Raw genomic sequence first — 27,536 nt, forward strand, 5'->3', positions numbered from 1 at the left:
ACGATTTTTTATACGATTATAAAACTAGAGGTATTAACGATTTAAAGAGTCGAATATCATTATTTATCTAATATTTGAGTGTGTGTGAAGCTAGCATATCATTTAACGGAAGACCATAAATAAATAATAATAACTAAAATCGTCGAGTTCTAATAATCAATCGTTTATCTAGTTTACATATTTATATTGTGTATTAAATTTTAAAATAATATGTTAAAAAATTAAAATAGTAATATGTTGTAAATAATATGTTATAATACCTTATTCTCGATTATAATATTTTTTGAGAGAAATCAGCTGATAACTGTCAAAAATATGAATCGAGTTTAAAGTATTATATAACCTATTATTTAATACATATTATATTATTTTAATTTTTATAACATTATTTTAAAAATTAATTAGTAAATTAACGTTTTAATCAGCTGACACTTTAATCATATATGTCATGTAGAGCTTCAATAAATTTTTTTTCAGTAGTAATATAAGACATTAGTCAGACGTTGTGATTGCTCGGTAGATACACTGACAAATTATCCAAATTAATTATTATACAACAAATTAATTATATAACAAATTAATTATTTTTTACAATAATCAAGCTTCAAATACACAAGACATCTCGAAAACATTTCTATGAATACGGGAGAGAAAATATTATTGCGGAGAAGGAGACATTCTCTCTCTCAATGTCTCTTAATCAGCTGATTTTTCAGTCAAAAAATATTATTAAAATTTGCTAATTAAATATTCTACAATAGGTCACCTATTTATATTTATATTGTGAATGTTATAATTTGCTAATTAAATTTTAAAATAATAATATGGTAAAAGTTATAAAATAGTAATATGTTGTAAATAATATGTTATAATACCTTATTCTCGATTAATATTTTTTGACAGAAATCAGCTGATAACTGTCAAAAATATTAATCGAGTTTAAAGTATAATATAACCTATTATTTAATACATATTTATATTATTTTAATTTTTATAACATTATTTTAAAAATTAATTAGTAAATTAACGCTTTAATCAGCTGACGCTTTAATCATATATGTCATGTAGAGCTTCAATTAATTTTTTTTCAGTAGTAATATAAGACATTAGTCAGACGTTGTGATTGCTCGGTAGATACACTGACAAATTATCCAAATTAATTATATAACAAATTAATTATTTTTTACAATAATCAAGCTTCAAATACATACAAGACATCTCGAAAATATTTCTATGAATACGAGAGAGAAAATATTATTGTGGAGAAAGAAACATTCTCTCTTTCTCAATGTCTCTTAATCAGCTGATTTTTCTGTCAAAAAATAAATATTCTAGCTTACCTATTTATATTTATATTGTGTATGTTATAATTTGCTAATTAAATTTTAAAATAATAATATGGTAAAAGTTATAAAATAGTAATACGTTGTAAATAATATGTTATAATAGCTTATTCTCGATTAATATTTTTTTCTTTCTAAAGCTATATCTTTTCGAACGAATCTCCTTCGAGTTTTAATTAATTATTAATATTAAGTCATGTATATAGTATCGTGCGCGCGCTATTAGAGTGAAGTTGCCGATGTTTGTAGCCGCGGTCATTACCGAAACGCCGCGAGTATCAGGCAGTTGGAGCTGCGTCCCGCTGTGATTAATTAGTAAGCATAATCGTTAGAAACGATTTCTAACCTTTGTATTCTAATATTTATCAATCGCATATCATAGTTTCAACGTTAATATATAGTCGTAATTGTTCGAAACGCATATTTCGCGAAAAATTCGATGCAAAATCTCTTGCCAACATAACCCAACTTAACCTGTTGTCGCGCGCGCGAATGTGTTGCGATCCGTGGATATATCTATCGTTAATTCCAGCTTACATATTTATATTGTGTATGTTATAATGCGAAATAATAAGATTATTCTAATATATGTATGTATTTTATTTGTTACAGGTAGCATTGCGATACACAGTGCGATTCACGCGTCGTGTCGGGATGAGTGCCGTATAAAGTTTCGCGTGTCGGGAGTGCCGTGTAAAGTATCGGGCGATCGTAATTATTTGTATTTTCGCGAGTGTCGTGAGTGCTACCATGGACCAAGAGAGGAGGAGGAGGCCCGGGGAGGCATCGGGCGACAACGGGACAACTGTGAGGTATGCAAACATTTTTTTCTAAACTGCATTGTTTATAAGATATTTAATCGTTTCTAGCCTTTCAAAACACCCTGTATACACACACACGCGCGCACGCACACACACACACACACACACAACATACATATATGTATATACATAATTTGAATATTTTATTTTCAGATCAATGTGCTGTGTACAACTCCATTATTGCACGTATCGGTGAGTGAAAAATCGTTTATTTTATAACATTTCTATAATATAGTAATAGGAGTGTGTGAAGCGTCTTATTTTGTGGAAACTTATAATAATTAAGAGTTCTGGCTTTATTTTTAATAGTTCTAGAGTTTTTGATAGTTTAAACAAATAGTTCTGGCGATTAAATCAAAGAAAATGTCTAAAGACAAATTGATATGCTGTTATGAACACATATACAACTGTATATGAAGTTGGCACATCAATTTGTCCTTAGCCATTTTCTTTGATTTAATCGCCAGAACTACTTGTTTAAACTATAAAGAACTCTAGAACTATTGAAAATAAAGTCAGAACTCTTAATTATTTATGATCTTCCACGAAATGATTTGCTCGCTTCACACACAATATTTGACTTGAATAAAATTTAATGATAGAAATTATAGAGAGATTGGGAGAGGATAAAAATGTATTTTAAAGGGAATTATAATAATAACGATATTTTTAAATATTATGCTAACTCTTTGTCTTATTCGAGACGATTAAAGTCATTTGATATATTTTGGTCTTTTTGAGAGTTGAGTGATTATTTTCGTACGTTTCTTAAATTCGTTTGCCGCAATATCGTAAGTTTACGATTTTTAATTAAACTATCAGTGACACAAGTCGAGAACTAAGCGGCCAGTGAGCGAAAGTACTCAAGCGGCCAGCAGTAACGAATCCTTAAACCGTCCGGAATTGTTTGTGCCGCTGAAACGAGTTAATGCAGGAAAGTCTCGAAGGTTACCTTCGGGACTATGCGAGATAATACCCGACCGTCCCTTCTGGGACAAAATCTCTTCCGAAAGCTTCGTTAGAACACGCCAACCTAGTTACGCGCATGCTCAGATGTTAACTAGGATTTTAGGTTCACTAGACTCGTGACAAAACATTATTAAACAGTTTTTGTGCAATTAAATTTACAATTAAGATGTATTTTTTAATTCTTAATTTTTTACATTTGTGAATATCGTTTAAGTTCACGATGCGTTAAATACTGCTTTTTTTCTAGCAAGAAAAAATTGTTGACACATAATACATACACATAACAATTTTTTAGAATAATTTATTAGAATATTTTCTTTTCCATGAATCCGTGAAATAATTGTCTGAATTGAACTGAATTAAATTCAATAATTAAAGTTTAGTAAAGAATTTTAGTAGGATCATTATTGTTCATTCAAGCAAATATTCGTCAAAAAATATCCGTGTATTTTGAATATATGTTACAAAGTCAACATGAATATATCTTTTAGGAATTTATTACTTGTACATAAACCGCTTTAGAACGTCTTAGATATCGGCAGGTCTCGACGAGAAGTTCTCAAATCTTCTTAGTGTGCGCTTTTCAAGCTACCTCCAGTTGCAGTACGTTTAAACTCGATGATTGCGTTTGCCATTCACTGCCGTTATTTACCAGCATTCAAGAGACTCAGGAAAACATTCTTGATAGTAGTAGGATATAGAAAATATGGAGGAATTTATTCATATAATTCGACAATAACAGAGATAAAAAACAAACAATTAATAAATGAAGAAAATGATATACGTTCTCACACTGCTTTCAAATAGATTTTGTAAACCTTGAAAACTAGGGATGTGCTACTAATTAGGAAGAGCATTTGATCTACCGATTCCTATCACGTCTTCGCCGATCCTTCCTAACTTCTCAATGCTATCCAAATTGCTGGAACTTCCCTCCAAGTTGCATTTCCGCGCGAACTTTATCAGCTAATGCAATTTGTTTCACGATGTTCAAATGTTAAAGGTCAGAATAGCCAATTGCAATTTATATTACGGGTAATGGTTTGTTTTACGAATTATGATGCTTTATGAGGTATAATTCAACCGTACTACACAAGCGATGCATATAATAACAAATATTAATTATAAGACAAAGTTGAAATTTTTAAAAAGATAAATGATTTTTTTATTAAAGGGCATTATATATTCTTCACGTAAATGTGAAAAAAAATAGAACAAACGCGCTACGTTTCTAGTAGAAGTAAGTTCTCCAGAAAATATTCACATAAATCGAGCGTGACTTCTTATTTAGTGGAGAAAACTTGGAGCAGTTTTCAGTTCTAGTGCACGATAAAGTCTAATTAGAAAAGATATCGACTGTCCAACTTATTCAAAGAGTCTTTTGGTATTCTTTATATTACAATGTCTCGGAAAGTCCCTCGACGCTTTTAATACGGCGACGCTCTTGGGGAACGAACGGACAAGATAGATGCGAGTTACCGGTTGGGAAAATGTTCATTATTCAAATTATCCAGAATACAATAACCGTCGTCGCGTGATAGCTTTCATCGATTGAATTGCACAAGCATGTTGTAGCGCACGATGCCTTCTGCAAGACAGGCTGCATTAAACGTATCCCGCGTAGAATGAATTATGTTCAACTGTCGCTATGATTTATGTACACTTTATTTTTATTTCACGGGAATACATAATTAATCACGTTAATTATTTTTAATAGTTGTCTGATATTTATGTACGATCATTGAAAAATTGTGTATATGATATAATTTTAGATTATTATAAAGAAAAGTTTTAAGTTATAGTTTTTTTTAATTAAAATTCAGGAAACGCGCTAAAACTTGGTGTACTCAATTTTAACATTTATTTAAGAGTTTAAAAATCCGAGAGGTTTTTTATCATTTCAATATTTCAGTTCTAAAATTTATTGCGCAATTTCGATAAAATTTGTTTTATGTAAAAAATGTATTCTCTGTATTTTTTTGATTTTATTCACGTGTTGTGTTGATTTTTATTATTTCACACGTAAAAAGTTATAGGGAAAATAGTAACAAAAAAATTGTTGCAATAACCTTCGACCAACTCCGCGTTTTTTTTTTTTTGTGGGAGATTCAAAGCATGAAACAGCTACGCTTACTTTGTAAACCATATTTTAGAGATTTCTTTCTTCGATCCTATCTGTAGTTGAAACTGCCCGGAGGCGGCTGAGATTTTTTTCCCATTTTCGACGAGCGGACGTCGTCACTCAGGGTATGGTAATCGTTGACTGGCGCTTGATGTCCCTCATCAATCCGCGTAGAGCGCGGCATTCATCCTCGTATCTGTCGTGGCTGTCGCGAGTTTATCGCCGACAAAACGCGACGGTGCCCGTTAACGACGTGAAATACGGTCGTCCATAACGAAGGGACTCTTTTTGAGGGCCGTGAGGCCGGCCGGCGTGGCGGCGGCCATATTTTCGCTTTCGCTGTTTCGTTCTCGCGCTCCGCACCGCGACGTGTTATAGGGCTTTAAAAGGGCGTCGTAATGACCATTGCTCGGCGTTGATTAAAAAAGCTTTATCCCCTGACCGGGGACGCTTGCGGGCTTCGTGTTTAACGGTTTGGCATGCGTTTAGAGAGTTTTAGGCTTTTCTCTCTCTCTCTTTCTCGAATCATTGAATAATTAACTATACTAATTAAATATAAAATAAATTAATAACCTTCTGATCTTTTTAGAAGAAATATATATCTACAGATATAATTTTTCTATAGATTATATATTTTATTACAAATCTACATATAATTAATGTCATATATAATTAGAATTCATGGAAATACATTTATTAATTTTTTTTCTGTACAATTTTTTGTATTCTTATTTATTTCCACATAGTTTTAATTTTTAATTTTTTGATTTGTAAAATAAAACTACGGATATTTTTTGGCTCACTTGATTGATAACTATCGATTTGATAGTTGAATTGATCAGCTTATATTGACTTTGCTCTTCTCGATAATCGGATATCATTGAATCCAATTTCAAAAATTTCAACAGCTGTAGTAAATAGCATCACATGCCTCGAAATTTCCGGACGCTTTTTAATAACATTAACGCAAAACGCCGTTCGTTGTCTGCTGTAATCTCACGGCAGCTCGCGCGCGTCATTTTACGGTAAAAGAAAGAAAAAGGAAAAAGAGAGAAGCACTCGAGTCTCCATGGTATAGCCACGAGGAGAAACGAATTCAGCGACTATACTGTCTCGCTGATGTCGGCGAGAACGGAGACGCGCGCGGCGGGAAGGGAATTTAAGCCGCGAGGATAATCCGCAGCTTTAAAGTGTTAGAGCAATAACGCTGATACTTTTCGCTCGCCTGCCTATATTCCGCTCGCCACGTTCATCGTATTCACACCGACACTGGACATTGACATTTCGATGTCCCCTTTATATCGAAGTGCAGCAACAGCGCACAAAGGTCAGAGTCTATCTTCCTAAAACGGGCGAGCGTGTCGACCGTAAGGCCGCTTGATTTCCATGGACAGATATATTGCTCGATACATTGATATTACTTTTTTTATAAAGCCGCGACAAGATGACGATTATTTATTTAATTTTTCGTTAATTCTTTCGAGATTTTATCATTTTGCGAGACATTGAGTCATTGTGAGAAAAATCTCTTTTAGATGGAAAAATATTAAATAATTAAATAAATAAATAATTCTTCAAAAGATGCACCACATAAAATTTTGAAAGACACAGTTCTTTTACTTCTTAACTTCAATTCATGCCCCAATTTTTTATGTAACATTAAATTCTAATTGAAAGATTATATCCGACAAACGTAATTAGTTATTTTTCGTAAAGAGAATACGAAAATATCGAAAGTATTATAAGATCTTCTTTCTGTAGTCATCAACTTTCCCGGCAAAGAGAACAATGCTGGGGAAAAATTTGTTGACGTAGCTCCATGATGTTATCGCACAGGTAGCCTCGTAAAAAGCGCACAGCAGAGAACTGACATGGTGGTCGAAAGGAAGGGCAGCGGGGGGCGAACGAATCCGGTTATCGGTTACCCATAAATCGAAACTGAACGAGCTGACCGTAGTAGATGGGTCATCATAATCCGAGCGGACGATGCGTACGGGTATCATCGATTGAAGTCTGCTTGCAGATCAAGCGAGAGTCGTGATTTCGTGAAAAAAAATTACTGCATATAAACGCACAATTGCGTTTATTGCATACCAGATGTTTATAAATGATTTTCACCAGCACATGTGCGACACACAAAATAATAATTTTTATTCCGCTAATAATAACGCTAATAATAATAAAGTTATGCACACAGCAGATATTATCAATTTATGCAAAAATTAATCTTAAATAGCACATAAATATAATTTACGTATACATGTATTACAAATAATTTGCACAATTTAAACTTTTTAAGCCTTAAAGAATATTGTAATATAATAAATTTGATAGGCAAATTCATTTTATTCTCTTGATCTTTGCACTTGTCCGTTTTCCGACCTCTCGATTTTTTTAATACAAAAAATAAACAAGACTCTTAGTCAAAGCTTCAGATATATTTCTTTAAATATATTATTATAAATTTATCTCTTGTAATAATATTATAAAATAAGATACATTTTATAATCATTGATTGAAACAGTTATTAATTGATTTTTTTCAGTGGAAATTTATTAATTTGCAACGTTATACTTATATTAAAATTACCAATGATTCATTGCTTTTTAGTGATAATATACTGATTTCATTGATAAGGGTGTACAGTATTCAGCTAGAAATATTCTGTGGAATAATCGGAAGGCATCGTGCAAAAATCATGATGAATTATGTTTATACTGCCTTGATATGAATTTGACGCGGGTGTGAGCTCGCGCGTGAAGAAAAGACGAGCCGACGTTTATTCTCGAAATATTCACCCGGATATATTTTGCGCTGCACCGCCGACGGGAATGGCGAGCGCGAGCGCGACGCGACGCGGCGCGGTGTCGGAGAACAAATGATTTAATGAGAGAAGGGCTGGAAACACCCGACAGTAGCAGCCAACCGGGAAATGAGAGAGGGAAAAAGGGACACGCGTGACGGCAGAAAGTGCGAGAGGGACGGAGAAAATACGGCCTGTGCGAAGACCGGGTATATGAACCCTCTGATGCAGCGAAATACCAATGAAACTTGGAGCGAGGGGGTGATGCAAAGGGGGGATTGCGTGCGGAACTTTTTCGGGACACGATCATCTCTCTCTCTCTCCATAACCAGCTATTACGACACCCTTACGATAACATCATGCGTGACAATAATTAACGCGGGGCTTTATTCGCGATTTTAGCGTTTATTCTTATAGTCACATAATCGCGTTGCAAATATTTGATTTTCGTTTCGCGGATCATTCGTTTCCTCATTCGCTACATCGAATAAAAGCGATCGAGTTGGAGGTATTCCAAAATGCGGCGAAATGTTCGGATTGCGGCAATGACGCTCTTCTGCTCTTTGCCGGAATGATAATTTGACCAAGCTGCGAGAGCCGCGATTACATTTAGCGAGGGGATGCACGCGGCTCCACAAACCAACTTTGCCGCGCTTTAAATGAACGCGCTCGGTACGTGACGAAAATTTCAGATTCGTTACTGCGACGAATGCCGCGAGGAAGTTTCACCGTGTCAAGATTAGACCGCGCAATTCTTAGCTCTTCCCTAGCGGCTAAATTTCGCGCGCGGATAAAAGTTTCTCGCTGTATTTGTGTAAGGGAAGAAAACGTAGAAACGATAAACAAACGTAACTCCGTACCTTTTTATACTTACACATTTTATGCGCGCACATCTACGTGAGAACTACGTGGCTCGTCACACGCGTATCCGCCAAAAATCTCTCTGACAACGATAGCGCATACTTTTTACGGTGTCGAACAAATTTCCGTCGAGAGAGCGAGATCTCTCGCTAGAGAGACGAATATTTCCGAGAGATGCTCCCTCTCGGTACAAAAATTTACGAACGCTCGAACGAATCGGTGCAACTCCGCAAGATTCGCCTCTCGGGAATCGTGACGAGGGGGTGGGACACTGTAAAACTTTTACGGCATGCATTATGACGCGGAGCGTAGAGTCGGAATGTAAAAAAAGAGAGGCGCGCAAGTGTTACAACGCGAGATCTCGCGTCGCGCATAAAGCAAACGTTATGATTTTCGCGCCTCCTCGCCTGACGTTTATTGAAAGAATTTACAACGACAAAAACTTAATAAAGGCCGCGTGGCGTTCTTCGCCGCCAGTGAGTAGTCGAATGAATCACGTAGCGTGAAAAAATCCCCGATGCTAGATTACAACAGGTGCACGTTGTAAAAATTACAACGCTGTTCATTACAGTAGGCAAGAGAGAGCGAGAGAAAGAGAAAGAGAGGATTCGCTGCTAAAGAGAACACCGACGATCGTATTCACGAATAAATAGAACCGAGTACACACGAGCAAAAACGTATATGTAGCACATGGGTATTTTCATACACTCACATACATATACATACATACAAAATCTGTTTCCATATACAGAGAATGTTTTCGACTATAGTACCTACATTCACATAGATATTTCGTACTCGGATTCGTAGCTCGATTTAGTGACAGTTTATGTCACGGTGTGAACACAATGTCTACACGTTACATGTTTCTACAGACCGATTCATTCAGAGCATCCTCGTTTTAATTTGAAACGCGTATAATTTACGCGTAACGTGTATAGATAATTGTTAGCTATAAAATGAGGTGTACACTCTAAATTACTAAAAAAAAGATTTATTTACGATGAGATACAGATTAATCATATTTAATAAAAAATATGATAAAATATATTTTTTTTTTTAATTTTAAATATAAATAATAGTATTAAAAAATATGCAATTACAAATTTTGAACACATTGCATAATTTATATTCACATATATACGTAATTTTATATACCTTGAATATAATAATTTTTAATAATATATGATAATTTTTTTAACAATATATGAATTAAAAATCCTTTGAATATTTTTTATCATTTAGGATAAGAAGCAAACCAATTGTATGTCTAGAATTCTCTTCAAATCCAAACTATACAATTTGGCGATAGTGTGAATGACTATGCAAAATTGCCATGTATACTTTTTCGGTTTTACGAAAATAGAAGGAGGGGTAGGTCATTTCAATTGCCGATAGTTTGTGTCGCATGGTGTACGCGCGCGATGAAGGGACTCGTAATAGGAGCGTTGCTACCGATGAAATTAAAATGTAATTCCGCGCTCCGCATTGCGCCCTCGTAATCTCCGCGAGCATCCCCGGGTGTCACGACGGCGAATACGTACATCACGCGGGGGTCTCTCCATTCCGGGAGGGAGGATGCCCGTGTACCATAGATGAGAAGGGAAGCGCGGTTGCGGGACGGCTTGCGGATTCGTGAGTGGTTGCGAGGGTTGGCGCCGCACATTCGCTCGAAGAGAGAGGAGGAGAGGAGGGACTATACCGGGTTACGAGCTTAGCGCGTTGGGTTATTTGCATATTTTAATCTAACAGTAAAAAGTCGTGGGCGATGCTAGTTTTCCCATTAGTCTAGGAAAGGGAGGGAGGGAGAGAGCGACTTTAAACATAAACGCGCGATATTGTGCGCAACGCGATGAATGTAAAGAAGTGAATGTAACATGCGTTTTCTAAATGATATAATAGAAAGCACCGATGTTGCTGCGGATCATATTACCGATATTAAATTTCTCAATTTATATCAAAAAGTGCGCCCTAATCTCCATAGAAATACCTTTCCTTTTTTCACCATCTCCAATTTAACTAAATAATGGCTCAAATAAAAGTTTATGACTAATAGATTAACCCTTAGAAATATTATGTTGAAACGAGCAATAACATTCGAACTTTTGTTAGAATTAATAGAACTAAGTATTAGAAATTTTATTTATTTATTTATTTATTTTAATTTATTGTAATGTTAAGTGTTGTCATCTGTTGCTAATGGATTTTTTTTTGGTCGCTTATTTCTTTGGAACACTTGCTCGCCTCAATATAATATTTTTTAGGGTTAATCTACTAGTCATAAACTTTCATTTAAGCCATCATTTAGTTCAATTGAAAATGGTGGAAAAAGGGGAGGAATTTGGCCGCACTTTTTATCAAAAATATTCTCTAATAAGATTATAAAGTAAGTAGATTATAAAAAGTAATACTAATAGGATTATAATAATTGGAAATATGTACGTTCTCTCTCTCTCTCTCTCTCTCTCTCTCTCTCTCTCTCTCTCTCTATCTCTATCTCTATCTCTCTCTCTCGTATATGATGTCGTGTAAGATGTCTCTCTATTTAATATATTTTTTATTATATTTAAATAAAATATGTGTAAAAAATTAATTTAAAAAAGCATGAAAACGGCATTATAAATTTGCAAGAAAGAAAGAAAGAAATAATTATTAATTTCTATATACATATATATACGGCAGATGTCACGTAACAAAATATTGTTGTTATATACATACAAATATTTAAAACAGATTTTTATTTTTAAATATTAAAACACAAAAACTTATTTAAAAAGCTAATACATTAGATTTTCCGCTTGTATATTCGTGTTACATTCACAGTTAACGAAGTGAAATGTTGTTATGAGTGAACGGCACAAAATTCGCGAAGTGATCGTACGAAATATAAGCTGTTTTCATCTGCCTGCATATTTCGGTAATTGCTTTATACGTTTCGTTGAAATTCGATATCTGTAACTTTCAGCAATACAATCAAACGTGTCACCGATTTTATTTGAAGCTGAACAACAGCTGACGGTCTCTTTGCGCGAAAGCTTGCGCACAATTTTTATTATAACTCGATTTGTACGAAATGACGAATCGCGCACCTCGGTATTGGATTTTTTTCGGGAAATTTATCCAAATCGTTTTTCAATTTTCATCCAAATCGACCGATTACACCCCATAGCCACGCATACGAAAGTAATTACATTTTTGAGACGCCATCTGGAAAAGCTGATCACGAAGGGCGCGGAAACTGGCGTTACGGTCGGAGATTTTGAGAGAAATGAAATTGCAATTGGGAACACATTCCCAGAATAGCTCATATTTTTTCAAGATTTGACCGATTAAACGCTAATGAATCTTTATTCATTATGCTTGAAAACAGCAGACAGTTGCATTATTTCATATAGAATATCTAATAATTCATACGAAATAAAATGTAATATTTCTTATGAAGATTCTTTTTCAATTCAAGAGACATATTTTGATATTTTTAAGGAAAATGTTATCTGAATTTTGCATACTTTATATACATTGTATAATAATCTATATCATACAAATCGATCGTAACGATTTTCATATGAAAGAAAGTGGAAGAATATTTGAATGAATCAATTTATCTTGTTTATTTTGTTAGAGGGATGAAAATGTTGTATATAATTTTATATAAACACGATTTCTTATTTACATAAACAATTTTTGCAAGAATTATTCGTTATATTGCTTGAATTCTAATCATTTTACAATTGTCTAATATTTCTTTAATTCTTTCATGAATATTTCGATTTCTAGATAAATATTTATTAATTCTCTATAATAGAAAGAAGGGATATTTATTTTAACTATTATATGTATATGATTGCAAAACTAAATCGCTTAAAACAAAACACGAATTATGATGCATGACATGAAAGCAAATCTATGCATTTATAACGAGCATCTATATGCTTATATTATGTGCTTTATTACTATAGATAAATTTAACTGCCATCAATATTTATGTGCTCATTTAATACTGTATTAAATTAATAATACACGCGTGACTGATAATCGAATCATGAAAGTTTATATAAAATATTATATGTGAGAAAAGAGATATTATATATATACAATATACACATATAATATATTTCAATTATATAATACACACACATGCAACATATATATTTTTTTAAATTTTATTATATTATCTGCTAATTATATTATATTATCTGCTTAATACTCATAAGTATACAAGATGCTCAAAAGCCGAAAAAACGAGTACATTTTTGCGAGAATTGTTATGCCTCTAAACTGTATGACATATCGCAGCATGAGGATGTGTGGTTAATCCTATGTGCGATTAAAATTATAATTTAATCTGAAAGAATTCACATGTACACAACCTATTTACGAGCGCGCGCAGCGGTGAGATCGTAACCGTAAAATTTCGACTGCTGACAGAAATTACAAAACGATGCAATGCCTTCAGTATAGTTTCTGCGCTTCTCCGCCTCCTCATCGCGCGTTTAAATAATTCATATACTCTCTCTCTCGTGTTCCTAGCATAATATTTCCCGACTTTTCCGCGTTGCAATGTGCACGTTCGTACAGAACCGGCGCCGACGGAATGTGCCCGGGACGTACATAAAAATGAACAGGAAAAATTTTGTCACTAGTATTAAAAAAGAATGTCACACATATTGTTTAATATCACACATTGTTTTTTGCTTATGTGATCCGGACTGTTTATGTGGTTGTTATATGTCGTAAAATCAAACCTATACATATTATAGCCAATTATCATAAATCATAAATTTGTTAAGACATTATTCAACAGTAGAATTAAATATTTAGTAACGCGTGTTCGATAAATAATTTGTGGGAATTCGTAATTTATTAATTCGTGTACGTAAATGTGAATCGTTCATTTTTCGAGAATTCGTAAGTAGCAATTCTCCATTTATTTTGCCAATAATGAGAAAAGCATGTTATACTGCGAGTGTTCCGAACTTATCGCACGCGATTACCTAAATGCAAACTTTTTATGAAAATCTGACATGCCGCGAACGTCGGTAAAAAGCAACGATATTGCGTAATCGCTGATCGTACATAGAGACCATCTCTCGGCTTAGTCGTCGAAAAGTGTAGGGCAAGAGGAAGAACGTTTCATTCTTCCTCACCGTGTAGGTGAGATTCCCAGGACGGTTACGCTCGGCATACAAGCGTATTAATTAAGTTGGCTTCTAATTAATGCAGAACCCACTTCGACCGCGAAGGATCGCTTAGGATGGAACTTCCCTTTAAGCTGTAATTACATTTACGGTACACGTGTCGGTGTATATCCGTCGGCACCTCGTGCCGCACAATATGAGGCCTCCGCTTACGGTTCTCTCTCAATCTCTCTCTCTCTCTCTTGTTGCCTGTTCTCTCTCCTTTGCCGCACTTATCGCTCGCACCCTTGTCGTCACGCGCCCTTCTCGACATTTGTATAGGTAGGATGTTTGTTCCGCAGCCGAGCGCGCTCAGTTTCGGGTTAGAAGGGTGCGCGCTCTCGTATAAGAATATTCATCGTCTGCCCTGAAAATGGCATCCGGGCATTTTCCGCGGCACCAGTTGACAGCAACGCGTGGCGGCCGTCGTCGTCATCGCCGAGAAGATTTCCCGACGAGAGCGTGCTCACCGGTGCGTTAAATAGATCATGCGAAAGACACATTCCGAATCACTGACGTGATAACGTCAGCCTCGTCGTGTATGTACCAACGACCACGTCACTCACCATTTCTTCCTTTTAACGTCACCGTAGGCGAAAGCGCACGTAACACTGGCGCCAGTGCTTTCCACTTTGTGTGCGTCATGATTTGCATTTCTAATTTATTTATAACTCTTAATTGGAGCAACCTTAATCAAAGGTGGGCAACAAAAATAAAAGATAAAAATATTTTCGGATAAGCTTTTCCTTCTATTGAATTATAAATAATTAGAATCTATAAGAAAAATATATATTTATTATAATTTGTGAATTGTATTTGAAGTATATACATATTTTGTGTTAGAGATTTGGATGAATCTCTAAAAATTATATTTAAAATAATTATTGTTCTTATTGATAAAATATTTGAATATTTTTACGATTTTATATTTATTCAATTATTTAAATGATTATATATTTTCAAATTACATTTAAAATATGTTTACTGTGATGAATTTTAACTTTTTACGACTCTTCAAGAATCGTTATCAGCAATCAAGCTATTTTTTTATTTTCATCATTAAGATACTAATGAGGCTAATAATAGTAACTGTAACTCGTAATCGTTAAACCAGGTAATTTCATCCGAGATCAAGTAATGTTTGCGGAATGAAGGTTGCGACGCATGCAAAGGAAATTAGCAAAATTAGATTATGAACGGCGTAAATGTGCGGGTTTTAACTAGAGAAATGCAATTATACGCTCCACTGACATTTATTTCAATACAATAAAATAGACATTATAGGGCGAAATAATAAAGTACATTGACAAAATGTGAAGCTCCCACCTTGTGTACCAAATTCTTATCGCAACTGATAAAGGAAATATTTTGTTATACTTGATTTAATACACTGGCGGATCCTGGGGAAGGGGGGGAGGTTTGAGGTTAAAACCTCCCCTTGCAAATTAAAAGAAACAGTTTTGCTGAATTTGTTTAAAAAATATAAATAAAGAAAAACAAACGATTAAAGAGCTATCGACGTCAGGATCCGCTAGTGTATATACATATATATAAGATACACTGTAAATTATACTCATTACGCATTCAAGGAGTTAAGTATAGATTAAGTCAGACATAGGACGAAATGATGAGATAATTTTATTGCACGATAAAGAATTTTGCCTAATTATTTTTGTGCAACGAAATTATCATCATTTCGTCCTATGTCTGACTTAATCTATACTTAACTCCTTCAATGCGCAATGAGTATAATTTACGGTGTATCTTATACATACATATTGTATATATTATATATATATATATATAAAGAATTTCGCCTAATTATGTTCGTGCATGAAATTATCTCATTATTTCACCCTATGTCTGACTTAATGTATACTTAACTCCTTGAATGCGTAATGAGTATAATTTACAGTGTATCTTATATACTTTTATATATATATATTTTTTATAATATATATATATTATAAAATATATATATTTTATAATATATTTTATAATATATATATATTATTTCGTCGTATGTCTGACTTAATCTATACTTAATTCCTTGAATGCGTAATGAGTATAATTTACAGTGTATCTTATACTTTTATATATATATATTTTTTATAATATATATATAAAAAATATATATATATATAAAAGTATAAGATACACTGTAAATTATACTCATTACGCATTCAAGGAATTAAGTATAGATTAAGTCAGACATACGACGAAATAATGAGATAATTTCGTTGCATGAAAATAATTAGGCGACATTCTTTATATCTATATAATATTCATATATACACACACACACACACACACACATATATATATATATATATATATATATATAAAAGTACAAGATACACTGGAAATTATACTCATTACGCATTCAAGGAGTTAAGTATAGATTAAGTCAGACATAGGACGAAATGATGAGATAATTTCGTTGCATGAAAATAATTAGGCGAGAAATTCTTTATATCTATATAATATATATATATATATATATACACTGGCGGATCCTGGGGGGGGTTAACCCCCCCCCTTGCAAATTAAAAGAAACAATTTTGCTGAATTTGTTTAAAAAGTATAAATAATTCTTTATTTTTTAAACAAACATTAAAGAGCAATCGACGTTGTTGATCCTGGAATAAAAGCTAATCATGAAACCAAAAATATTAAATTAAATAATTTTGCAACCCCCCCCTTCCCCATTATCGACGTCAGGATCCGCTAGTGATTTAATATATATAATTATTTTACTGAAAATTTATTTGGCCCAAGAATATTATTGGAGCATGTATGCCCGAGTAAAAATTTTAATAATAATGGGAATATATTTATAAAAGAATTTTTTCTTTAAACAATTTTTTATAAAATTTCCATCAAATTTTTACTTGAATATATAATGTTCTAAAATGTAGTAAAGCATTATTAAAAAAGAAATTATATCAATAGAGAAATACTTTTGTTGCTTGAAAAAAAAATTATAATATATAGGATCGAATTTACAGTCTAATAATTTAAGTACAAATTATTGCGTCTCTCGAGTGAATATTGATTGTTCTTTCTCCGAGTCTTCTCTAGACAAAAACGCGTGTTTGTTAAAAGCAGAGTGACCACAGACGCGCGGTGTTCGTATCGTGCGTAAAGGGACCTCGCAAAGGGCGTCATAATTGCCGCGGGGATAAAAGTTCTTCTCTCTTTTTGCTCTTTTTCCAATGATCCCACCCAGGCGATGAAACACAATCTCTCGCGATGCGCGTACACGCCAGGCAAGGAAAAAGGGATGCAGCTGAGAGAGAGAGAGAAAGAGAAAGAAACCATCGTTATTTACAGCTTCGTTCGCATACCCACCGCGGGTAAATACCACTTCCTCCCCCGCCTCTTCCCATCCCTCGTATTCGCGACGCCATACTCGTTTCGACATAAAAACTCTATCTCCCTTTGCAGCATCACCATCGGCTCTCGTCGCCAATTTCAAACTAGATTTTCGCGCCTCTGTCGCATCCTCTCCCCTTCCTCTCCCCCGTTACCCCCCCGGATTCTTCTTTCGTTCTCGAGCACTGTCGACTTTTCCCTATAAAGCGCTTTGGAAGCTCATTTCCGTTGATCCTGTTCCGTCGGGTTGCCATGCGAAATTGCTATACGTGATTCTGCATACGTACGTGACTACCATAGTGAGAATGATGATCCCGGATAAACGCGGTTATCATGGTCTAGTTAACATTTTACGACATGTTGCGTCGGGACTATTATTTAGCTGGGCCAATCATGGAAACATTTCATTTATCTCGCAATCTAGCTCACGCAAGTTTGCCAAAAAAAAACGTGAGTTGAATTTAAGTAAGATAAACATATTAACGATTTTTCTCTGACTATTCCCTTGGATTCGATTGTTTCTTCGAGTCGGGCACGTTTCCTCGAAACCTCATTTCGTTCAAGCGTCATGCGCTTCTCTTGTAAAGCTCTTGCCAAGCTCGTTTCGGTTGATCTTGTTGCGAATACGTGACCGCGCATACGTAGTCTGGCGATAATCCGTCGAAGAAAAAGCTGTATGCATAATCGCGAAGAATCCTATGACGTCGGAGAAGTGCAGGGAAAAATTTTGCAAGAACTTGAGAAATCGCCTTTATGAGAGGAGCGACATTTTATCTCCTCGAGAATCGAGGGAGACCCTCGCGCTATTCAAAAATAATGCTTGGGAAAAACTCGTTTCACATTGATTTCACCTTTCACACACGTTTCTTTCGTGACCCAGTTTTGCGGACTGACGCGCGTATGTATTTTATTACGACAGTGATATTACAACGATAATTGTTAAATCTCGCACATGTGGTTTTCTACGAAAAGGTGTAAAGAAAGGGAGAGAGAAAATTCTTTACCACGGTTACGTAATTACAACACGTTACAGCGAACCAGAATCAGAATTGTGGCTCGCGAAATTAGCTACGTACGAAAAGGCGAAAGCTTTTTTTTGCGTCGTAAATACGAGAATGCACGAAAGTGGCTGACCATATTGCACTATACATAATATAGAAAATGTTATTCACGTACGTGATTCTCGCGGCGCGCGATATTCTAGCGAGAGAGAAAAACTCGTAATCATAATCGTAGATGGGTAGATGTTTACGAGACATCGTATCACAAAGCGAGGATTTAAAGAAACATGCGAAATACAAAAATCTCATTGGTCAGGGATCCAAATCGTGTGGCGAATGTCGTGAGAATTTCATGTGCTCGTTTAAACGGGGGATTTTCCTTGACTTTGCATATTGCAGAATTATTTTAAAGAGACAGTACAAACTAGCGTGGTTATATTATAATATGAAAAAAGGAATACAGAAATTAATTTCTTGTCTACATACATTCTTTAGAAAAACACTTGAAACAAAATTCTTCTCTGCTATTATATTAAAGTAATTAAATAATATTTTTTCAAACTAATTCAAATTTTGTTTAAGTAAAATAAAATTTGCAATATGAAACACAAGTTTTTAAAATTAGTCGATGGTTTTATACTGTATAGTAATGTATAGTATGTTCAATTTTTTTTATAAATACACAATGTATTATATTTTTGTAGAAACATTTTGATTTTAACAAAATTTGTTTGACTCAAAATGTGTCATAACTAATACGCATTTATTATCATTTGCACTGCACAATTATGAAGAAAAATTATATTTTCGTCCTGCCTTTTGCGATGTAATCTGATTAACGGTACCTACGCGGAGTAATTGTGCCGGTAATTAGCGTCCTAAAGTGGGCACTTCCATTTGCCAAATCTCACTGTCAGCGATGGATCGTCGATAATAGAAAATGCAATAAATCACACGTAAAAATTACGCGAGCCAGATTAATTTTATCGTGTCTGCAGTAGCCAATTTTCTGAGATATGTGTTATATATAGCATTTCTGGCAACGCGCGCGATTGCGTAACTTTTTTCAGATTTTAATAGATTGAAATAATTCTTTTTAAGTGCAAATTTGTTTAAGTACAACTATTTAATTATTATTTTTTGCCAAAAATTCTTTATTGCTATAATTTTAATTTTTAAACGTATATAAAAAACTTTCAAAATTATATATTTTTAATTAATCTTAAAAATAGACTTTATTTTAATATCTTAACAATTAAATTTATTTTGAGACATTATAACATTATAAAAATCCAATCAAATTTCAAAGAAACTTTATCTCCCAAATTCGAATAGTATACATAAATTTCAGCACACAATTCTTATTAACTGTGCCGTTAAGAAATGATAAAAAAGCGCCCATATTAATGAGAATGAAATTGCGCTCGAAATACTTGGACGCATTAAGTGTTCTTTATATCCACGGTGATTTATCGTCGAAAAATGTCGATACCAAAGACGAGTTTCTTTCCATCTCGAAGGACGGGAAAGAAAAGTTTCGTATTCGTACGAGACGCTTATGTACGTCTCCGTCTTTTCTGTGTGACGGAATTTAATTCTCCAAAGTGCCGAGGCCTGTCGTGATCGATTGCGCGAGCTCGCACACTTCTAAACTGTTCCTTACTTTTTCGACAGTCCTCCCTGAAAAAAGGAAGACGAGAAACAACCGTTTGGCGCAGCCTGATGCATATGCGTGATATACTCACACATGTCGAAACGAATCAGGAATCGATTGAGAGAACCGCCTCGACAAACAGGCCGAATTGGCCTTAACCTTATACATATGTACCCTCCATTATATATGGAGGATCTCGTTATTTAACCCCTCTCGAGAGAAGCTAATATTATTTTATAACGCATGTGTAGTCACGTATAAAGGTTTCTGATTGCATTAAAACGCTAATTAATGCGTAACGATGTAGGTGTGATCTCTCATTATATATACCTGATGCATTAATGGAATTTCGATAATTTTACAATATACGAAGATCAGAGATATCTCTGATTATACCTGATCGATATCGAATATCAAATTATGGCACTATAGATGATTACGATTGTAAGGAATTAATTATGCCAATAAGCAGGCGAAGAGCAAGCGGGTTTATTTTGATCGCATACGTTAGGATTCTTTAATAAACTCTTTCTACTGTACACATATTTTTTATTATATTGAATTATATTTTATTTGATATGAATTTTTCGTCAAAAGATACATCTACAAAATGTATGTGTGTGTATGGCAATTTATTAAAAAAAATTATTACATATATATATAAAGAGAGATAAAATTATATCTCAATATACGTTTGATAAAACATGTGAAATTTATACTCATGACGGTTGTATATTAAAATATAACATGGATTGGCAATCATATCGACCACATAGTATACGATATACATCCGAAGATACGTGTGGTAGTAAACCGAATTATATTGGAATCGGCAAGGGACTACTGTCGATTGGATTTCGCCAGCCGCATCGCCATATTTGCTTTTTATTTACGCCTCCGCTTCGTAATTGTTGCGGTATAATATTTTCCAATATCTTTGTGTGTATATGTGATGTGTACATGTACGTGCGTTTCTTTTTTTATGAAATATTCTGCTAAACACTTTGCGCGAGGATGAATGCGAGGAAGAACCGCTGCGTCGTTCTGTATATAATTTATATCACGACTTTATTAATCATCATTATTTTTGTTTAAGAGAACCTCTCTCGATCCAAGTTGACTGCAATAAGCGTAATCGAACATAAAATCGTGCTTCATTAACGCGGTAAATTCTGAAGGATATTATACCTTAATAGCGTATACGATCCTTTCTGTTCCCGTTCACATCATTCTGTCTTAATTGGCCTATTTTTCAACGGTAGAGTCGAGCACCCTCGAGAACCTCGATAGGAATTTCTGCGGAAAAGTGAAAATGAACGGTGAGAGAGGAAACGCTCTAAGAGTACGGCGATGAATTTTGCATATATAGTTGTGGTTTCGGAGTGGTTAACGATTCCCGAGAGTCGGCGATGCGAGCCATCGCGGTTCGAGTGACGAGATGAATCTACGTAATTGCTGGATCAGAATCGTGCGGTTGATCACGACGTAATTAATATGCTTCGTATGGTCGACGATTTAGTGACGCGCACGAACACGAAAGGGTCAACATATGAGTGTTCAATAGCTCGCATAATTAAACTCCTAGAGGAAATTTGTGTTTAATTTTAGGCATTAACTATGCTTAACACATATGTCACGTCAGTCTGAAAATTACAGTTTAAAGTGAGCCGCGCGAACTCTCTATCGGCAAAAGATACGTTATAATATTGATACATAATGAATACATTTTAGATTAATCCGGAATAATAACTGAGGTTGGTCGTTTACAGATAGAATTATGAATTTTCATACACTAAAGTAATTAACAAATTTCTATATTATTTTATGATGCTTCCATTGTTAATAACGTTACACGTGTGGCATGTATTTCTCTTTATTTTTCAATATCATATAATTATTATATATTTTAAAATTAAATCGTTTGCTGTTATAAGAGAGATTAGAAAGACAAAAAAGTTACAGCTTACTACATTTAACTTAGCTTTTAGTTTGAAGAATTTATAGAGACCATATGTGTCAACAAATATACATAAGTATATTTGTTCTCGTATATATAAGGCGATAGATAGGATTTATACATCGAGAGATATCTTCTTCAATTTCCTTTCCTTTCGAACGCATATTCGCTAACTCGGCAGCTCATGCTTTTAGCGCGGATGACCTGTACACAAATCGCGAAAATCGAATTTCATGGGTTCTTCCGTGTCCGAGTATCTCCGTCTGGCAACTACTACGGAGCGAATTTGCGAAAATCAGATTTCGCGGGTCGAATGCGATTCGACAGCATAGCTCGTTCGTCCATCCCGAAAGTTAGGTACAATGAATTTGCCGTGATTATCTCGATTGCTGACTTTGATAAATCGATCTTTTTCCACATTTCATTGAGTTTGCTAATTGTAAGTCAAAGTTAACGTAGAATTAAAAATGTTGAAAGTAAACGATAAGTAAGATGAGGAGAAGTTTTTTGTTTATACATGATTCTTTAATCTTTTTTCTTTTTCGTTGCAAGAAAAGTCTGAGAGTTTTGATATTACCCTTGAAAATATATAAATATATTATTTTAAAAGAATTTAAATCCGCTTGAATATTAATTATAAGCAATAAGGATGTAGAGTATAAAAAAGGAATTCAAAGTTTACGGGCTTATATATATATTTTTTTATTTAATATATTAAGTATATTTAAGAAAGAGTAATCGCGCGTAGATTTTGCTGTAAATTTCACTTTGAAAAAACAAAGAAATTTAAAAAACTTTTATTTTTTTACGAAAAGACAAATATACTGAAGATTGTACATTTTTCGCTAGCGAAGCTTGCGGAAGAGCAATACGGAAATAAGGATATTCGGTATAATAGTTGTACGCGAACCTCTTTTTCGTATACGCGGATGCAATTTAACAACTCGCATGAGTCCGTCGCCTGACGGAATTGTGTAATGAGCACTACGTATAAAACATTCGTGGACAAAAAGTATTCGCGTCAGCGGTCGTATATAAGCACTTACACAATGACCTCCAAGAGTGCAGTCGTTATTTAGCGTGTCACGCGTATTTTATGAGACCGCGTCGCACAGCTTGCGTAACAAATAATATCCGTAGAAATATGATAACGCGGGAGAGAACTACATCTTTTTAACCCTTCACGCTACACATTGTATGCGAAATATTAGGAAGAGGATTCTTTCGTCTCTTTTTCGAGAGATGCGCGCGATTTCTCTTGAAATTATGATTATAAGGAATATATCTTTATGTATACGACGTAGCGCTGTGAAAGCATTCTAATTTACATTGCTAATTTCGAGTATGAATTACTTATCGTAATTATTCTTCCTTGAATTATATTGAATGAATGATACTATCAAAATATTTTCTCTCGCGCAGAACATCTCTCTGAATTCTGACGAAATCAATTCGTATATTCGAAATGTGAAAATGTTGCGAGCACTGCATCGACGTGGAGTAAAATATTTGTATTTGACTTGCAACAGTAGACTGATTACATCTCAAATTAACAACTTTTAACTTGAGCGCGTATTCGGTTACGAGTTCGACGTATATGCGGAAAAGAAATTTGCCGAATCTTTTATTTTCTCTCACAATTAACTACAATTCACGTCTATCATCTTATTACGGATTTTATCGGATCAACCCTTCGTGTTTCTCGGTAACTTTCCGAATCAAAAAATTACCAACATACGAATATATAAATTACACAAACAAAGAGGGAAGTCACGAAACTTTGCTCTTATCGCAATCTCTATGCCCTGCCACGTGCACGAAATCTTGAAGCAACGTAAAAAGTGGGCCAACAATCTACATTAAATACTGTCAGGAGATCGTCGTACAGTCTGTAGGTTGTGGATTTTGAGGAATAAATTTCTGTGATGCTTCAAGAAGTATTGTGCGGATGAAGTTTGTACTTGGCGGAGTTCTTATTCGAGAATAATGGCTTTGTGAAGTCACTCGCGTATTGCATCCAATTTTCAAGGAATAATTTTAAGCTTTTGATTTGTATTTCCGTTATGCATCTTTAAAGCAGATGAGGCGCGATACTTTGCGCGTGAACATTTTCGTTAATGTTTATATCATAAATATTTTCGCACGTAACAGCGCGAGGAGGCAAAGTTAACGATATCGTGTTTGTTTCTAAAGGGATATAAAATTTTAAAAATTGTTTTTAAAAAAGTTACATCGTGATACAAAGTATCAATAGCGAAAAACTTCAATTCTTGTCTCATCGATATTTCTCCCGTGTTATACATCAAACCTGTCTTTTTATTGGAGAAACAAAGTCTTGTCTTTACATCATGCCACACGTTGAGTGAAACTTGCGCGGATAACTTTTGAAGAGAAACAACGATAAAAGCGAAGTTACCACACGGGTTAAAATATCGCGTAATTAACCGAAATATTATAATAAGGAAAACAGACATTCGTGCGAATGTTTATGGTGCACAGATTAAATTCAAACAATTTGTACTTCCTTCAACCGCATTAAATTACTCATTTATATTTGACTGAATATATCTTCCAACGTACGATAACACTCTAATTAGAAATACGCATAACTTCAAGAACTCTCTCTCTCTCTCTCGGTGTTTTATTTTATTGTTGTGAAGACTATGTGTAGGTAAACATTTTAATGCGAGAATGCATTTCTTATTAGATACAAAAGTCGATTTAAACATTAAAATATTTCTAAAAGTCATATCTTTACAATAAATAACTCACACACTTTAAAAACAGTCACATCTTTACAATATAATACTAAATATTACTATAATAATGTTTAATTTAACTTCTGAATTTTGTATACAAATTGTAGTTCCTTATATTAATTACCACTTTATATATGTATTGAGCGAAACTTTTCATTGCAACTGTACATTTCACCAGCGTTAAAAGTCACTATATATAATACATATTAAGATGTGGTTGCTTCCGACTGAAATTACGTCGGGGATTCCGTGCCCTTTAGAGGAAGTTCGATGAAGCGCGAAGTTACATCCGCAGCTAGTTTTGCAGGGTAGATCGAGAGGGTACGATAACAACCCTTTGCCCAACAAGCCAGGCAGCAAGGAAATGTGCACGAGAGACTTTTAAACGAGGAATTTAACCATTTTGTGGTGAACTAACCAAATTTGCGCGACTGAAGCAAAGTGGGTAGCAACTGCTCGCAGACAATTGTATTTAATGTTCTAACTTCAGCTTTATGACATTAGGAACTTTTCGTAGTACCGTATATCGAATGTGATAAACGTCAAAATGCCATATTATTTAGTTGACATAAATATTTTATTTTATTATTTAGAGATTTATATTACACGATTCATGTGGAAATTAAGTTAGCAGCTCTATATCATTAGAAATTTCATAGGATGAAAGAGGGATGTAACATTAATAACACTTAATAGTGAAAGAAATATAGTGTTTTAACGAACAATAATGTTCCATTTATTCATATTAATTCTAAAAGCGGAAAAATTACGTTATTTATGGCTTGCATGATATATATACATATATATATATAATATATATATGTGTGAAATTAAACGAGCCCATAAATATTAACGTTATCGAGTTACTGAAATTATAGAATGATATATTTTTATAAATAATCTATATTTCATTTCATAATAATATATAATTTTTGCAAAGTCTAAACTGCTGACGAAAAAATTCAAGAGTTTCCAATATAACATTAAAAATTCAATGTACATCGCAATATGTGTATTTACATTTTTTTCAATCTTATCCTGCTAGGAAAAAAATCGAGGTTATTACAAAGGATATTTTCAATGAAGCATCCCTGTAATATTACGGAACAAAATCGTTCGTAATGGCTTGCTCGCGTTAAAAATTACCTCCTGTCGCGCATTTAGCGGTGACTTTCATCAAGTGAAATTGTGCCTGACGATTTTCGTCGAGGGTGGAAGAGCCCGTTGAGGCGTGAAGTCGCATCCCCAGCTACTTTGTCAGGCAGATCGAAAGGGTGTGATAGCGAGCCCTTAGCGAAGAACGCTTTCCGCAGAATCAACCATAAAACGTTAACGCGTTACAATTAATCGTAGGTTTGCGCGTCGTCTCATAACTAAAGAAAAAAATTGCAAAAATTAGAATAGAAAAAAGAATGATTAGAGAAATTTAAATCGGTTTAAAGAGGCAAAAAGATAAGTTTAAAGTCTGCAGATTACACGGAGAACATGAAAATATATAGGACGTTTTTATCAAATGAATGTCCTCTTTCTCTTGGAAAAAAATTCGAGTGAATTATCGACTGAAAATAAAGCGGAGGAATTTAAAATCAATCGAATGAAAAAGGATGCGGGATACCTTGTGCATAAAAGTACGGTCTATAAAACGCTTTCATGCGGACGGACGGCTGACAACGATTCTACAAATTTCGAGACGAGACTGTTCGCCTGCAATATTACGTCAAGGTGCGAGTTATTACGCGGTACGGAGCGATCGAAATTACGTCGTAAATCGTGGTCCTCGAGATTCGATGGCGCGAGAAAGTGCTTCCGCGAGCGTTTCGCCGCACGAGAGATGGACGGGATGACGACAAAGAGCCAACGAAGACGTTTTCCCCGCGAAACGATCGATGAGAGGGCGGATGAGGGTGGCCGTATCTCGCGAAGAACGGATTCTTCGAGCTGCGAGAATCGAATTAAGGCTGTCGACCGAGTGGCTTGTGCCCTGCAACGGTCTCAAATTTCGCCAAACTACGAATTCGCCCGTTACGAAGTAAATCTGTCGCAAATTATTAGTCGGACGTAGAATTGAGTTAGAACTTATTATGTAAGATATCTTGGATGTTTGGTAAAAAAAAAGACTTAACCCTGTGCTTTGCTGTTATAATCGCGTACAACGAATGTATTATGTAGAAAGATCTTTTCTAATTTGATATAATGAGTCATTAAAACTCTTACGGAGTATCTTGCTAAATATTTTTGTCCACGTTTCTCCTATGAAAAGTGACATATTTTTATCAATCATGTTATTTATACCAAATGCACTAAAGTTATTTTTAAAAACAGAATTTTGTGAGAAAATAGAATTCACACAGATTATAAAAAAAATTATATTCTTTTATATTCTGCGTGCGAACAATAAATTCTTGTTTGAGTTTACATTGCTCCGTGCAAAAATATACGTTAAAGTTACGATGTGTTTAGTATTATACGGACTATTTCGAATTTGCGTCGCCTGTCGCGTATTGTTATTGTTTCCAACAGTTAGTAAAATAATTGTTATTCCGCCGTAAATTTTACGCGTATAAAATTCACCTCTACGTAATAAAATAGACAAAAAAAATTGGATACGCGAATCAAGAAGTCGCGAACGAACGCGAATTAACAAACGCCTGATAATTATGCGATCATTAATTAGTCCGAAGTTTCCATAAATCC

At 34.4% G+C, this 27,536-nt stretch overlaps 1 protein-coding gene across 1 annotated transcript in view; it reads left to right on the forward strand.

The window, feature by feature from the left end:
- Positions 1-2,283: 2,283 nt before the first annotated feature.
- Phyhd1 (Phytanoyl-CoA dioxygenase domain containing 1) overlaps positions 2,284-27,536 on the forward strand; it is a 184,068-nt gene continuing 158,815 nt past the window's right edge. Inside the window, exon 1 of the mRNA XM_083032136.1 lies at positions 2,284-2,356. Within this exon, the coding sequence (XP_082888262.1) occupies positions 2,284-2,356 (73 nt within the window). The remainder of the gene's footprint in view (positions 2,357-27,536) is intronic.

Source organism: Prenolepis imparis, unplaced genomic scaffold (assembly GCF_030444845.1).
Source record: "Prenolepis imparis isolate NDT839.2.m4 unplaced genomic scaffold, iyPreImpa1.0 SCAF_2, whole genome shotgun sequence".
NCBI classification, from domain to species: Eukaryota; Metazoa; Arthropoda; class Insecta; order Hymenoptera; family Formicidae; genus Prenolepis; species Prenolepis imparis.